Source organism: Gallus gallus, chromosome Z (genome assembly GCF_016699485.2).
Source record: "Gallus gallus isolate bGalGal1 chromosome Z, bGalGal1.mat.broiler.GRCg7b, whole genome shotgun sequence".
Taxonomy (NCBI): Eukaryota; Metazoa; Chordata; class Aves; order Galliformes; family Phasianidae; genus Gallus; species Gallus gallus.
In genome coordinates, this window is record NC_052572.1 from 29,212,967 (window position 1) to 29,228,643 (window position 15,677).

The 15,677-nt window shown below is 36.6% G+C and overlaps 1 protein-coding gene across 50 annotated transcripts in view; it reads right to left on the reverse strand.

Annotated features, from left to right (window-relative positions):
- Nucleotides 1–15,677, reverse strand: part of PTPRD (protein tyrosine phosphatase, receptor type D) — a 362,219-nt gene that overhangs the window by 13,639 nt on the left and 332,903 nt on the right. For all 50 annotated transcript variants that reach the window (XM_040655785.2, XM_040655786.2, XM_040655771.2 and 47 more), the window contains 4 exons: nt 6,748–7,033; nt 6,097–6,275; nt 4,704–4,830; nt 3,581–3,706 (listed from right to left, as the gene is read on the reverse strand). In XM_040655785.2, the coding sequence (XP_040511719.1) occupies nt 3,581–3,706; nt 4,704–4,830; nt 6,097–6,275; nt 6,748–7,033 (718 nt within the window). The remainder of the gene's footprint in view (nt 1–3,580; nt 3,707–4,703; nt 4,831–6,096; nt 6,276–6,747; nt 7,034–15,677) is intronic.

The following is a 15,677-nucleotide window of genomic DNA, read 5'->3' on the forward strand; positions in this document are numbered from 1 at the left end:
CTGTTCTGCCTGGAAAAGAGAAGGCTCTGAGGTGACTTGATAGCAGCCTTTCAATATCTAAAGTGGATATGAGCAACCTGATGTAGCTGTAGATGTCCCTGTTCACTGCAGGGGAGTTGGATTAGATGACCTTTAAGGTTCCTTCCAACTCAAACGTTTCTATGATTCTATGAATTTAAGGCATGGAAACTGTTCAGGGATTTCTGACACTCACAGGAATTAGTCTAGGATAACTTTTTAAGGGGTAAAAGGATAAGAAGTGTGGCATTTTATTTAGGTCTAGGTTATCACTGGAAAGACAAATTGCTATGTGAGAAATAGATTTGCTGGCAAGTTTTTTTTTTTTATTTCAAGTGTGTCTAAATCAGTGTATTGTTACTTGTTTCAAGATAGAAATAACTCAGTAATCTAGTGCAAATCTTTGAAAACTGTTCTTATTTAGTTTCAGTGGGAATAACTTTTGCTGTTTAATACTATTTAATGAGCACAGAAGTAAAGGTAGTTAGTCTAATGTTGGATTAGCATTACAGCATATGGGGAACCTATCTTCAATTTCTTTGTTCCCTCTGCTAATGACATTATAAAAAGTGCTGCTGTCTTTTAATGAGATGCTTGCCAGTAGCAGTCCAAATGTAAATGTCAATTTTTATTAAAATATTTTCCTTCAGAAATTGTCATGGTTTGCATACACAGGGCAAGTAGTACTAACAAACCAACATACACATTTTCAGATCCCTGTATGAAACACAAGGCTCTTAATATAACACTCTGTTGCCCAGCTAACTGTTTTGATTTCTTCCTGCTTCTCACAGGGGATGTTCAATTGTCTTTTTATAAGGCTGTAGAATTTATAATACTCTTTTACATTCATTAGTAATAGTCTAGCTTTAAATGAGACTGCCCCATCATACTGACCTTTGGAGTTTACAGAGAAAGTGAGTATAAAGCAAACAGAAGCAGTAGATTGAATCAGTTACAGAGGTCAATTTCGCCTCACAAAAATTCACAGCTCAGTTTCAGAAATAAGATGGAGTCCCACACCAAAAATTTGCTGCTGCCACCTACAAAGGCACTGTCCTCCTTTGTTGTCTCAGGAATAATTGGCCAACTCAGGTCTGCCAGAGTACTAATGGTAACTAACACCATAGACTGGATTGGAAATAAGAGTGTTACAACCATGGCAATATTTATTCTTTGAATACAACAATTTAGTTAGATGGTCTTAATTATTGTGTAGAACAGCCATACAGGCATGAAAATTACAGCATACATTTTGAAAAGTAGTCCTCACTGCTTCCAGCAAACTTAGAGGAAGCCATAGTTTTCTAGGACATTTGGAAAATTTAGATGGCCTTGAAAGCTTCCCAGGGAGTTACTTAATAAAACTGAGACCATTAAGATAAAGAGATTTTTTAAATTTGAGAAACAATAATATACAACTGTATAATGTATCAAGATTATGGAATCATGGAATCATTCAGGTTGCAAAAGATAAATATTTAAGACCATCCAGTCCAACCATTCACCTACTACCAATATTGCCCATTAAACCACATCCCTAAGAACATCTACCTCTCCTTAAACATGGGGACAGTAACTTCACCAGTTCCCTGGGTAACACGTTCCAGTGTCTGATCACTCTTTCAGAGAACAGATTAATTCTAATATCCAATCTGAACCTTCCTTGGAAAAGCTGCCAATTCCCAACTCCTTCCAGGTAGTTGTAGAGAACTATAAGCTCTCCTTTGATCCTCCTTTTCTTCAGACCAAACAATCCCAGTTCCCTCAAACAGTCCTCATAAGCTAGCTCCAGACCCCTCATCAGCTTTGTTGCCCTTCTCTGAACACACTCCAGCGTCTCAGTGTCTTTCCTGTAATGAGGGGCCCAAAACTGAACACAGTACTCAAGGTGCAGCCCTGCAAGGGCTGAGAACAGAGGGACATTCAACTCCCTGCTCCTGCTGGCTACACTATTTCCGATGTAGGCCAGGATGCTTGTGGCTTTCTTGGCCACTTGAGCACCGCTGGCTCATGTTTTGTCGAGCTTCAACCAGCACTTCCAGATTTTTTTCCTCCAAGCAGCTTTCCAGCTAATCTGCCCACATACAGTTGGCAATTTTTAAAGAGGTGTATAAATACAAGGATTGATTAAAAAATAATTGGTAAATTAAGATATGTAACCCTTAACCATTAACATTTTAATTGTTTGCTGGCTATAAATGAACATACTTTTCATAAATATTGTATTTTATTATAACATTCTGAATGAACTTTTCTTAAACACACATTTTTCAGACATTTTCCTTCAGCTACATCTGTGGCTTTTTGTTATCATTGTCATTTTATGATCTGTGCAGAGAGAACTATGTCACATAAGACTTTTTCAGCTTGAGATAGAACAGATTTTTAATGGGCAGTCTGCAAAGACTATCAGTAGTGTCATTGTGAAAAGTGCTTATGCTTATAAGAGTGTTTAAAAACTCATGTAAGGAGCCTATTCTCAAATTCTGCTAAGCACAGAAAGGTTACAAAAGCTATATTTCATGCTATCTTACTATATTTCAATTAGAATGAAAATCGGATTCAAATTGCATATACAATTTCTTTTTAAAAATATTTAATTCTCACTTGAGGAATTAAAATGTTCTTACACTGGCATGGTTAGTGGCAATATCATCTAGCTAAGTGTCAGTAGTACCTAATTTTGCTGGAAGCTAATATTAAATGTAGCACTTCAGCTAACCATGAGAAGAATTGATATTTTGGAAGATGACTGACAACTCCAAGTAATCACTCATGCAGTTTCTGGACAGCGCAACCTGCTATTTTGCTTGAACAAACAGCATTCTATAGTGCATACTGAAATGAAGGTTGCCAGTAATTTTTCCTGCCATGCAGAGTAAAGTGCTAGAAATCAAAAGTTTGGGAAATGCCAAATATATATTAAAAGTTTATGTGCATTTAATCTTACTGTGTATATCACTGTTCAGTTTCAGACTCAGGAATTCAGATAAGAAATGTAGTATGAAAATGAGGATGCTAGGGTCACAGCTGCACAAATCTGTTCTGCAGATATTCAAGAGTGCTGAAAATAAGTTATGCCAAAAATCAAATTATAACGTGCAAAGCTTGTCAAGCTTTTCTTGTGAATGCTATTTGCTCTGCAGTTTTAAAATCTCACTGTATTAACCTTCATACTTTCTCAACCTAGAGGGTGTGCAAACAACATATTTACAGTTGCAAGTGACAAAAATTCTCCCCAGGAAAGATCAAGAGGGAAATGATGAGAAAGGGAAAATGGCCTTCAAATTATCTCATGTGTTTTAACCCAAATAGCTATTCAGAACTTTACAAAGCTGTGCTGCTAAGATATTAGATCTGAATGAAGTCAGTTTTCCTTAAAGATATTATTCATTTGTAATAATGTAAATAAATATAGTGTATATTTAAATAATATATTTTTTGTTTAATTGTGGAAAGCACTTCTTTAGAGTTTTTTTTTTACTTGAGAGAGAAAGAGAGGAAGAAATTTAAATTCTCTTTAAAAATTATGTGAAAAAGTAATGCTATTGCAACTTACCCTTGCATCTGTAACTTTGAATTCCCTTAGAATATACTGTGGCATGTTGTACTCTGCCATTGGATCTACCACAAAATACTGATATCTGGCTGAACGCTCTGCGGGCCAATACTGGTGGCATTTTTCCTACAACACAACAAAACAAAATATATTTTCTGTTACTCCAGACAACTACCCTAACATGTTTCTTACTCAGTAAGCATAACACTGATGGAAAACGTTACTATTGACAAGAACATGAACTGTTTATCTTACTGTGAACATGAAGTTCCATTCCTAGAATTGGAAGATGATCTTCAGTACTGAACTGCATAGAGGTTTGCTCTAGTCACTGTACCTCTGAATTCCTTTTTACATCTGACCAGTTTTATTAGTTAAAATTACAAGCACTATTCCTAGTCTAATTTCCAAAACAGAATGGAATTTAAATCTTGAAGCCACATTTACTCTTAGTCCTTGTTCTCTGTTGAAGTTAGTCTCCCAGGCCTCATTCAAGATGTTTCATGTCTAAATCCAAAGTCCCTGTCCTGGATCATCTCCATTACACAAATACATGGGATTCATATTTCACTTAATTGATACCAGCTTTATCTTGAAGTAATCCTATCCAGAGAGGAAACTGCTTCATTCTTTTCATTAGTCAAAGAAGAAATCTGAATGAGTTTAGGATTGTAAGCAGACAGCTTAAGCTTCGAAGTCCAGCACAAAGAGCACACAGAAAACATTCAGCCAATCCAGCTGTTAAAAATACTCCAATTTTTTTTTTTTTTTTTTGACGTGAAAATGTTTAAACAGATGATGCAAAATATATTTCCAAATTAGAATTATTCAGCAGACAGAAATGCTCTCTCTGCTTTTGTTGGTGTATTAATTTGCAAATTGGGTTGCTGAATCTCAGTGTGGCCCGCAACTTATAACATGTCCTGACATGTCCCCCTCTTATAACACGTCTACACATTAAAAAAGCTTGGTGACCATAAAGGCCACTTATTTCCCAATGGAGAAAGAACCTAAATTACCATCTTTATCTTTTGATATCCTCATAACAGTGAAATATTTTATTAAGAAAGCATAATAATAATAATTAATATTTCAGTAAAATAATATTATAGCAGTAACTTACTCTGCCCATTTCTCGTAACTTAGTAAGCATGACCACAATTGTAGAATTATGCTCCCACAGCATCCTCCAGAAATCTTCAGTTGTTTCTGCCAAAGGACCCTGCGTAGCTATGTAAGCTTTTTGTTGTCTGTTGTTAAAAAAAAGTAAGTTAAGAAAAATATTTTAATCAAGAAAGTAAGTTGATACACATTATCTATTTATATGTAAACATTATCTAGAGGAAAAAAATACTATTAATAATAAGCAGATTGAAGCCTTATTATAATTGCTTAATCAAACTATGGCTTTCTTTATTTTTAGAACCTTGTGAAGGAAATTACTCTATTAAAATTATGATGTATGTTTTTATTGTCATTACTTAAATTTTAATGCAACTCTAATAGATCAATTTTGTGTGCTGTAAAAAACACTTAAGAAACACTTAGTTGTGCTGGCTCATTTTATAGAAATAACTGTTGTACAATCTATTACATTTAGGAATTATAGCATTGAGCTGTTTCTACTTTAATTCCTTTTCAACAGTCTGATGCCTCCAGCAAAAGGAATGAAGGAAGAAAACTCAGGAATGAAATATACTGTGTTCCTAGTCCATAATCTCTGAGTATTGGAAAGTACCAGCAAGCTATTAAAATCTTCTCCATCAGGAACTTTATAAGATGATGACCAGTTTGTCTTGCTCCTGCTTTTTTCAGTCAACAGAAACAACTTTGTAGGTGACACTGGAGAGGAAGTCTAGTTCCACATTAGAGTAGAGACTCAGAAAATGAGTAGAGACTCAGAAAATCTCTGTGGACACAGATACTCAGGTGCACCTAAAATGCCTCATGAAAACACTACTGCTTCTCTTCCATACTTTTTCCTATGAGCTTCATAAATCAGATGAGAGTGTACTCCTGTGTGTTTGCCATGAAGACGGTGATGGGCTGCACAACTGTTTACATACAAAATGTTTTTTTGTGGTAAGGCCTCAGCTTAATCAGTGTTCCAAGTTTCTAAGTTATCACCTTGACACAGGGAGTTTATCTCCTGTATCTTATTTATTAGTGCATTTTTTACATACATATTTAGCAGAATAGTTGTGAAGCAAGATAGGTTGCAGGTCATGAATGTGACCTAAATCTCAGTAAGTTTCAGTATGTAAAAATGAATGGTTTGAAGATAAGTAAAACCATAACATTTATGGCTATATATTACTCACATAACTTTCCTGGGTGGAAATGGGTGGAAATCTAAAACCATTAATAATATTTAAACAAACAAAAACACCTAACAGGACACACACAGATATTAAAAATATTGAATTTCAATACTAAATTTTGTTATTTTCAACATTGCTACACACATAACTTTGTAAAATTTAAAAACAGTCCCACAGAGAACACAACATTAATACCTGTATCCATCAACGAAACTGGCATTAATATAATCAGAACCTTCCACTCCTCGGATTGGCTGCAAGCATACTCTTGTAGACTCATATGGCATAATATTGACAAGGCGATTTTTGAATTTATTACAAGGAAGATTGGCACTGATGAATCTTGAAGTGTGAGCCTTAGAGCTAGCAAGACGCTGTGGAAAATAAATAAATTAAAATAATTGAAACCATATATAACAAAAAGAAATGCCATTATCAAGTCTGATTATATACATTTATTATACAAATCATTTCGTGTTTTATTTTACAATATTCTGTTGTATTATCTAAATATTTGTGAAGCACCTTTTAGCATTTTATAATAGATTTAACACCTTATAATCATTCATCCATATGGACAAATTTGAGTTTTATACCATTGCAAAAACTACATATTTCAAGCTATTCAAACAATAAAGAAGAATACGGTAAAAATTGAACAACGCTTGTCTCAATACTAAATGAAGATAGAATTTCACATTTTACAAACGACTGTCTTCCCAATTCAAAAATTTTAGCTAGAAAATGTTCTAGCTTACAGTTACAGAATACAGCTGGTGAAGGACATAACAGCATTAATTGTTACACGGTTTGATTTTGGCTTCCCACAGCATAAGATTCCAGTACCTTGAATTCCAGTTCCATTCCTGTGACATTCTCTCCTGTTTCTATCTGTGTCAGCTTCTGAATATATGCATACAGGTTTCTGGCTGGCACTTCGGTATTTCCACATGTCACTGCTTCCAGCAGCGCATCATGGATAAAGATGTATTGGTCCTCAGTTTGAACCATGTAATTCCTCTGAGCTCTCATTAGAGTTACGTGGCCGTAAATATCTACAGTCTTTTCATGCTTTATTCTCTCCAACATGGCATCTATCACAATGAAACAGCCAGTCCTGCCAACTCCAGCACTAAAAGAAACAAACACAGGAGGAAAACATGAAGTACTATTTTGCGCTTTGTGCTTATTTTTATGGCATTCAAGATTTAAAATTTCATAATACTCATATGAATGGCACATATTTCTGAATATGAACACAAGCTTTTATGAAAGAGGTCAGTGCCCCGCAGCATGTGAACTCCTTTAATTCCCATTACAAGCAACTGAGTATATAGAATCTTGAAATTCCAGGCTTGACTGTGATAGAAATAAAGCACATTGCAACACGTTTTAAAAACACACATTCTTAACAGTGAAAATCACTGGAGGTAATGAGCATTCTACAGAATCTAGCTTTACGTGTAGTATCATCTGCAACTCAATACATGTCATTGGTATCCTGCTTACTGAGTTGAATAGAGTGGCAAACAACATTACACTAAATGAGTCTTGCATATTTCTATTGCGCTTTGAGGTAAACTTTCTATTGCTCCACACTGCAAGTGGGGATTATAGCCACTCTGTAAGTGAGGACTATTAACACAGTTTGGTCTATCCCCTCTTTTTAACTAGACCAGGACATGACACTATTCTTTGCAATGCAGTGATGGTTATTTAGCTATGCTAGCTATAGACAAGCGTCATTCTTACCTGGCCACTTCAATATCTACCTTGTAAGAAATGTCTGGACTGGACCTAATATTATTTCAATATTATTTCATATTATTTCAAAGAACAGATATAAAAAGATAGAAAAAACAGATATAAAAAGAACAGATATAAAAAAACAAAGCCTGACATCCTAGCATTGAACAAATGTCCAAACTGAGTGAGTAGCATTTATTACACAAACAATTTCTTCAGAGATTCTTAGTTAAATCAGTTTCTGATTTTGAGTAGGAATTGAAGTGACTCCATGAACATCCTGTTGAGAACAAAGAAACTTCTACATCTTAGCTCTCAGTAATCAAATTAAGTGATTCCTGAAGAACATCTCTGCAGTAAAAATGTTTCCCCCTCTTTGGCAGGACTTGAGAATAGTAGGAGATAAAAGCCACTTACTGTAACTATGGCAAAGAATTTAAACTTGATCATGAAATACTCAGCTGTTTCCAAGAGAATTAAGCCTGTTCTAGTAATAGGTCTAGTTAATACAAATTTATTTTTATAATACCATCCATCAAACTTGTCAGACTGACAACAATTTTCAGCTATTCCCTCACAATCTTAAAGAGATATGCATATGTATGAGACCCACTCTGAAAATAATGCCTCCTATTTTATTACACTTGCCTGCAACAGCAGAGATGGATGTTGGTGGTATGGCTGTAAAGACTGAACTTTTCAGTCAGTATTCCATTACATTTTGTTGAGATGTAACCAGTGGCAGCAGAGGGGTGGTCTGACAGAGAGGCATCTGATGTGGAAATGCCAGGCTTCATAAGCAAGTTATATCACTGAATTTCCCCAGACAGGAAAAATTGCATCCACTGACACTCATTGAAACTTGCCAAACATTTATGGAGACCAAACAGTGGATATCAGGTCACTGAGGCAGTGAGTAGTGCATTTCAACACTAGCCATAGCAGCACTGGTCCATATTTTTATGATCATGTGCTCTTGTCCATCATTGGCAAAAATACACGGCCAACAGTGGTATTTTGAACAGAAGTGTTCAACAGCTGAGAATCTGCTCTAGCACAATAGTGTTATTGTGTTCTCTCTACCTGTTGTAGTTTCCATGGAAATAAATAGGAAACATTATGTTATGAGTGATATATGAATGTGCTGTCTTTAATAAATCCTGAGGACAATGTTATGCAATCAGCACACAAAGAACAGTCTTACAGTTCTTACTTTGATGTGCCTAATATTATTTATACCTAAAAATTTGTTATATACTTTGTATAATGGAACAGGAATGATGTAGAAGAAGACAACACCAAAATGGGAGGAAGCTTTGATTTTCCGGAGGGTAGAAAGGCACTACAAAAGGACCTGGATAGACTGGATCGATGGGCCAAGGTAAACTGTATGAGTTTCAATAGGACCAAGTGTTGGGTCCTGCATTTTGGCCACAGCAACCCCAGGCAACCCTACAGGCTTTGGGAGGAGCGGCTGAAAAGCTGCCTGACAGAAAGGAATCTTGGTGTACTGATGGACAGTTGGCTGAATATGAGCCAGCAGCGTGCCCAGGTGGCCAAGAAGGCCAATGGCTTGGATCAGGAATGGTGTGGTGAGCAGGACTAGGGAAGTAATCCTGCCCCTGCACTCGGCATTGGTGAGGCCTCACCTTGAGTACTGTGTTCAGTTTTGGGCACCTCAGTACAGAAAGGACATTGAGGTGCTGGAGCAGGTCCAAAGAAGGGCAACAAGGCTTGTGAAGGACTTGGAGAATATGCCAATATGAGGAGCGACTGAAGGAACTGGGGCTGTTTAGTCTGGGGAAGAGCAGGCTGAGGGGAGACCTTTTGATCTGGATGAAAAACTGAGGGAACTGGGCTTATTTAGCTTGGAGAAGAGCAGTCTTTGGTGAGACCTCATTGAGGCCTTTCAGTATTCAAAAGGAGCATATAAACAGGAGGGAGAATGACTGTTTAGGAGGGTAGGTAGTGGTAGGACAAAGGGGGATCGTTTTAAACTAAGGCAGGGGATGTTTAGGTGAGATATTAGGAGGAAATTTTTCACATAGAGGGTGGTGACACACTGGAATGGGTTGCCCAAGGAGATTTTGGATGGCCAATCAGTGGAGGCATTCAAGGTCAGGCTGGATGTGGCCCTGGGCAGCCTGATCTAGTGGTTGGCAACCCTGCACATAACAGGGCAGTTGAAACTAGATGATCATTATGGACCATTTCAACCCAGGCCATTCTCTGATTTTATGATCTCTTCAAATACCTGAAAGGTGATTGAAGAAGGAGTGGGGTTGGTCTCTTCTCACTAGTGACAGGTGACAGGATGAGGGGAAATGGCCTCAAGTTGCACCAGGGGAGATTTAGGTTGGATATCAGGAAAAACTTAGTTACAGAAAGGGTGGTGAAGCACTGGATAGGCTCCCCAGGGAGGTGTTGAGTCACCATCCCTGAATGCATCTAAAAACCATCTGGATGTGGTGCTCAGGGACATGATTTAGCAGAGGGTTGTTAGAATTAGGGTAGTATGGTTAGGTTGTGGTTGGACTTGGTGTCTTTAAGGTCTTTTCCAACTTAAGCAATTCTATGATTCAATGATTCTATGGTGAAAAAGAATAAAAAATACAAAAGAATAGAAAATATACTAGAGATCAGATTAAGCAACATGTGCTAAACAGTGCTACATTTCCTCAGCTGTCTATAGATATTCTTTTATGAAGATGACTGAACATCAGTTGTACTGCAAATAGATTCCTCCATTGAACTCTGAAAGTAAAAGTGCAAAATATGATGTATACTATTTGCATATCTGAGATCATATCACATCTTTCACAATGGATACTAGTTCCTGTTGTACTAAATGCTTATCTCTTTTCAGTTAATGACATGAAATATATTGCATACTATAGCAAGCAACAGTTCATAAACACAGAATCACAGAATATCCTGAGTTGGAAGAGACTCACAAGGATCACTGACTCCTCTAAGTTAACCTGATTTTTTTTTTTTTTTTTAAAGAGAGGAGGAAATAAGAATTATTAAACCCTAGTATCTAGAGGATAAGAGAAAAGGTATTCTCACAGTTCCTAAAAATTAAGATGTTAAGTATCTTAATTCCATCCTGAAATCAGTAATTAAATGTCTATTTATTTCCTACATGAGGCTCAAAGAATCTGTGCAATTACCAACAAGTTTCATTTACTCACAATGAAATCAAAGGTGAGTACAGAGTAGAATGATGAAGTCTCATGTGAGCTAAGTTGTGTTTCTAAGATTCTATGTGTATATAATGTTTACATTCATTTTTTATCACTAGTTACTGTCCAAAGAAGAACTCTTGAAACAGCTGATTTTTTTTGCTAACAGACCAAATGCATCAGCTCACCTTTCTTAGATGCTGCTCTGTCAAGAATTAATCAATATTTTCAGCTTAAGAGAACTTACTTGTCAGTGATATTGACCTATGGGACTTGGAAATAAAGAAAATATACAGACAAATGAAATGACGACTCTTCTAGCTAAAAAAAAAAAAAAAGTTACTTTACCCTATACAAAAAAAATACATGCATTCCAGGAAACTTCTGTGATCTCTAAGTAGTCATGGAAAAAAAATGTGAAAAAATTCCAAACTCTCAAACTTTTTCACTGGTGCTTTTCCTTTCCTCTTCCCCTTCCCCTTCCCCTTCCCCTTCCCCTTCCCCTTCCCCTTCCCCTTCCCCTTTCCCTTCCCCTTCCCCTTCCCCTTCTGTTTTCCTTTTTCCTTTTTTTCCTTTTTTTCCAGATTTTAAAGAAATACATGTTGGTAAGACGTGGTTGTATGAAGGTTTAAACCAATCTCGGGAAATTGACTATGAAACTGAATTTGAATGAAACATGAAACACTACACTTACTAATTTCTCATGAAAACATTCTTTCCACTAATTTTCAATATAGAAATGACAAGGAAAAATGGCATGCAATTTTTGAAGATTTATACAGTTACACATTTTTTGTACTTGCAAAAGGAACTGCTTCATGGAAAAGCATAGCTGATAGGAAAGACTGATAATATAAAAGTTCAGCTGTCATTACCTATACAATACATCTCTGCATTTGTTTTTTTTTTCCAGACAAAAAAGTGCTGGCCAAGTGAAAAATAAAACCATGTGACAGTGCAGCTATTCTCGGTAGTTTAGAATATAGTTCTCTTTCCTATCGGCTATTAATGAAACAATGAACTAGAACCATATTTATAACTTGATATGCCGTTTTTTGGATCAAACATTGAAAATTCTGCTGGTAGCTAAAGACCACAACTGCAAAATTTCAACCCAGATAAAAATGTGTATATTCAGCTGGAATTAATAGCTTTTATTTCTTTTTCTTCATATCTTGTATTGCCATTTATATAGTTACTCTTCCATAGGCAAACTAACAGTAATAGTTATTAACCTACTTTATCAGAGCAGACATTTGCTAGTTTACAGAACAAGATGTGAGTTCAAACCATGTTACTATGTTTTTTGTGATACGGATGCAGAGTCAGACTTACTACATTTATTGAGGCATTTGACTCCACTGGGTTCCTGATACGTTCTTCTTTGGAGTGTGTCAGCAAAGTGTTTTACTACCTTAAGGTACCTGTGATATTCCAACTCTGCAAGTTGTAAACAACCCAGATGATTCTCTTCAGTTGACAGTGTCAAATGCTTTGCACAAGTCCAGGTAGATGACATGATTTGCTCTTCCTTTATCCACTGCTGCTGTAACTCCATCACAAAAGGCCACTAAGTTAATCAGGTATAACTTGACCTTGGTGAATCCACATTGGTTACCTACAATCACCTTATCTTTATTTTCCATGTGCCTTAGTAGGGCCTTCAAGAAGGTGTGCACCATGATCTTGATATCTTGATCTATGTACTTAATAATATAGTACTGATACACTGCTGGGAAGCTGAGCAGTTTAAATCATCACTCATATGGAACATTAATTTGTTGAAGTAAATGCTGGGCTCATAGAATATCAGACCCAGAAAAACTAACAGAAAGCTTTAAAAAAATTGGAAAAAATGCTATTTTTCTGAGTAGCTGATGAAAGTAAGCTTTCTAACTCAAGACAACTAAACAATAAGAAAAGTTTAATGAATGATGATGTAATGTTTAATGAAAGACCTCATATATTTTGATTCTCTCTTGGGTGCGAAACTCATACTTCCTCTCTTTTGCTATTACTATGATGTACTGAAACACTTCCTGGCTTCCATACTTTTTTTCTTTGAAAAATTGTCAAAATATATGTTTCTGTTTATTTCTACAGTCAGCCACATAACTTCATACTATAAGCAAGGATCTTTATCTCAGCAGTAACTCTAAATAAACAATCCGATTCCATGTTTTCTTAGCAACTATGAAAGAAAAAAAAAAAAAAAGGTTAAATATAACTAGACAGGCAACTGACAATGAATTTTTTCCACAGTTTACTCATGAGTATTGTTATTTAATGATTAAGGAATTATGCACTCTTTATCCAACAGGCACTTCCTTAGTTGTCAGATTGTAATAATAAGAAAAAAAATGGAAATATTCTGTCACCTACTAAAAAGTTTCCTCACTGATTATGTTTTTGTCCGTGTTTTCTCCTATTCTTCAGTATTTAGTGAATTTAATCATACAGATGAGAGATTATAATAATGAAAGACAACTAAAATTTCTTTGACACGGAAGGACTAAGCTGCACATCACGATGATGACAGAATCTTATTTGTGTATCTTCTTTCCATGATTTTAGCAGACATTAACTAACCAATAAATTGGCTTTGTTAAACATGTTCTCTGCTGCACTGGTTACCAAGCACAAAAACTGATTTTTGTATGCTCTGGGAAGAAGTACAATATGAGAACACCACCAACAGATTGAGGCAGCTGGAATATCCTGAGATTACAAAGTATGTGAGGAACTGGCAGGCTGTCTCTAGATGCAGAACATCCTAACACAGAAGATACAGATCAAGTCCTAAGCAGGAAGGAATCAAACAGACATTGGGATCAGTTATTAAAACATATCCTATTGAATTGTAAATTCAGGTCTATTTTCTTCTAGGCAAAAAATAATAAAACCAGCTTCACTTGTTGCTAATGATAATAATTAATCTCCTGTGTCAAATTTCACATATTTATTAAAAAGCTGTTACGATTTTCTTGCCTTATTATATCTTCTGGTGCTACTGTCAGAGTTTTTGCAATGCTAACTTTAGCATTAGTGATTGACGCTACTAAGTTTAAAAGCTGAATATTTGAACAATCTACTAAGTAGACATGGCTAGTAGGGAATTCTTATTGCTTAAAATTTTATCATTAATCCTATTACAGTATCTGTTTTCAACGTCTAAAAACATGACTGACTCAGTCCCATGAATGAAAGCATGCTTAATGTCCTGCAATTCACAGAAAGAAAAATTGTGAGGCATAAGGGAGCAATTCCACTTCAAAATAATTGTATAGATGTGTTAAAGGTTGGATTTTGTGATTAATTTATAACTGTTGAAATGATTCATTAATTTGGCAAAGGAAGTCAATGTAATTGTCAGTATTCACAGCTCATTTAATTGGAAGCAAAGACAGTTAAATATGAACTAAAAATCACTCAGGATGTTTTTGACTCACATCAGGGGAAAATGATTGAATATAAGTTTCATATTGGATTAAGATTTCGTTTTTCTTTACCTGAAAATAAATAAAATTGGTTGTGACACAGGAAACACATAGAAATGCCTGGATTTTATTGAGGAACTAGATTCCAATCCCACGGTAGTTCTCTGGTACTTCCGATAAGGTCAATATTTAGATTATGTGATAGGACAAGGGAAAATGGTTTCAAACTCAAAGAGAGATTTAAGTGGACATAAGGAAGAAGTTTTTTACACTAAGGGTAGTGAGGCACTGAAACAGGTTGTCAAGAGAGCATGCCCTGTCCCTGGAGACATTCAGTGCCAGGCTGGACCAGGTTCTGAGCAACCTAATCTAGCTATAGGTGTCCCTGTTCATTGCAGAGGACTTGGACTAGATGACCTTTAAAGGTTCCTTTCAACCCAAAAGATTCTGTGATTCTATGGCTATTTTTTTCCATTAAACTATTAGGAAATTAGTTCACAGTTGAAAATCACACTTTCTGTTCAGTAAGCAGCAAAAATCCTTATGATAAATGGATATTCCTTATCACTGGATAAGGAATTGACTGGATGGTCACACTCAGAGAGTTGTGGTCAATGGTTCAGTGTCCAAGTGGAGACTGGTGACATGTGGTATTCCCCAGGGATCAATGTCGGGACTAGTGTTATTTAACATCTTTGTAGGTGACATGGACAGTGGGATCAAGTGAACTCTCAGCAAGTTTGCAGATGACATCATGCTGAGTGGTGCACTTGACACGCTAAAGGGAAGGGATGCCCTTTAGAGGGACCTGGAAAGGTTTGAGAGGTGGGCCCATGCCAACCCCATGAAGTTCAACAAGGCCAACTGCAAGGTCCTGCACCTGGGTCAGGGCAATCCCAAGCACAGATACAGGTTAGGCAGAGAATGGACTGAGAGCAGCCCTGAGGAGAAGGATTTGGGAGTGCTGGTTGATGAAAGATTCAATGTGAGCCACCAATGTGAACCTGGAGCCCAAAAGGCTAATTGTATCTTGAGCTGCATCAAGAGAAGTGTGACCAGCAGGTCAAGGGAGGTTATCCTTCCCCTCTACTCTGCTCTCATGAGACCCCACCTGGATTGCTGCATCCTGTTCTGGAGTCCCCAACACAAGAATGACATTGCAGTGTTGGAGCAGATTCGGAGGAGGGCTATGAAGACGATCAGAGGGCTGGAGCACCTCTCCTATGGGGACAGTCAGAGAGTTGGGGCTCTTTGACCTGAAGATAAGGCTCTGAGGAAACCTTATAGCAGTCGTCCAGTAGTTGAAGGGAGCCTACAGGAAAGCTGGGGAGGGACTTTTTATAAGAGCATGTAATGACAGGATGAGGGTATATTTAGACTAGCTATTAGGAAGAAATTCTTTACTGTG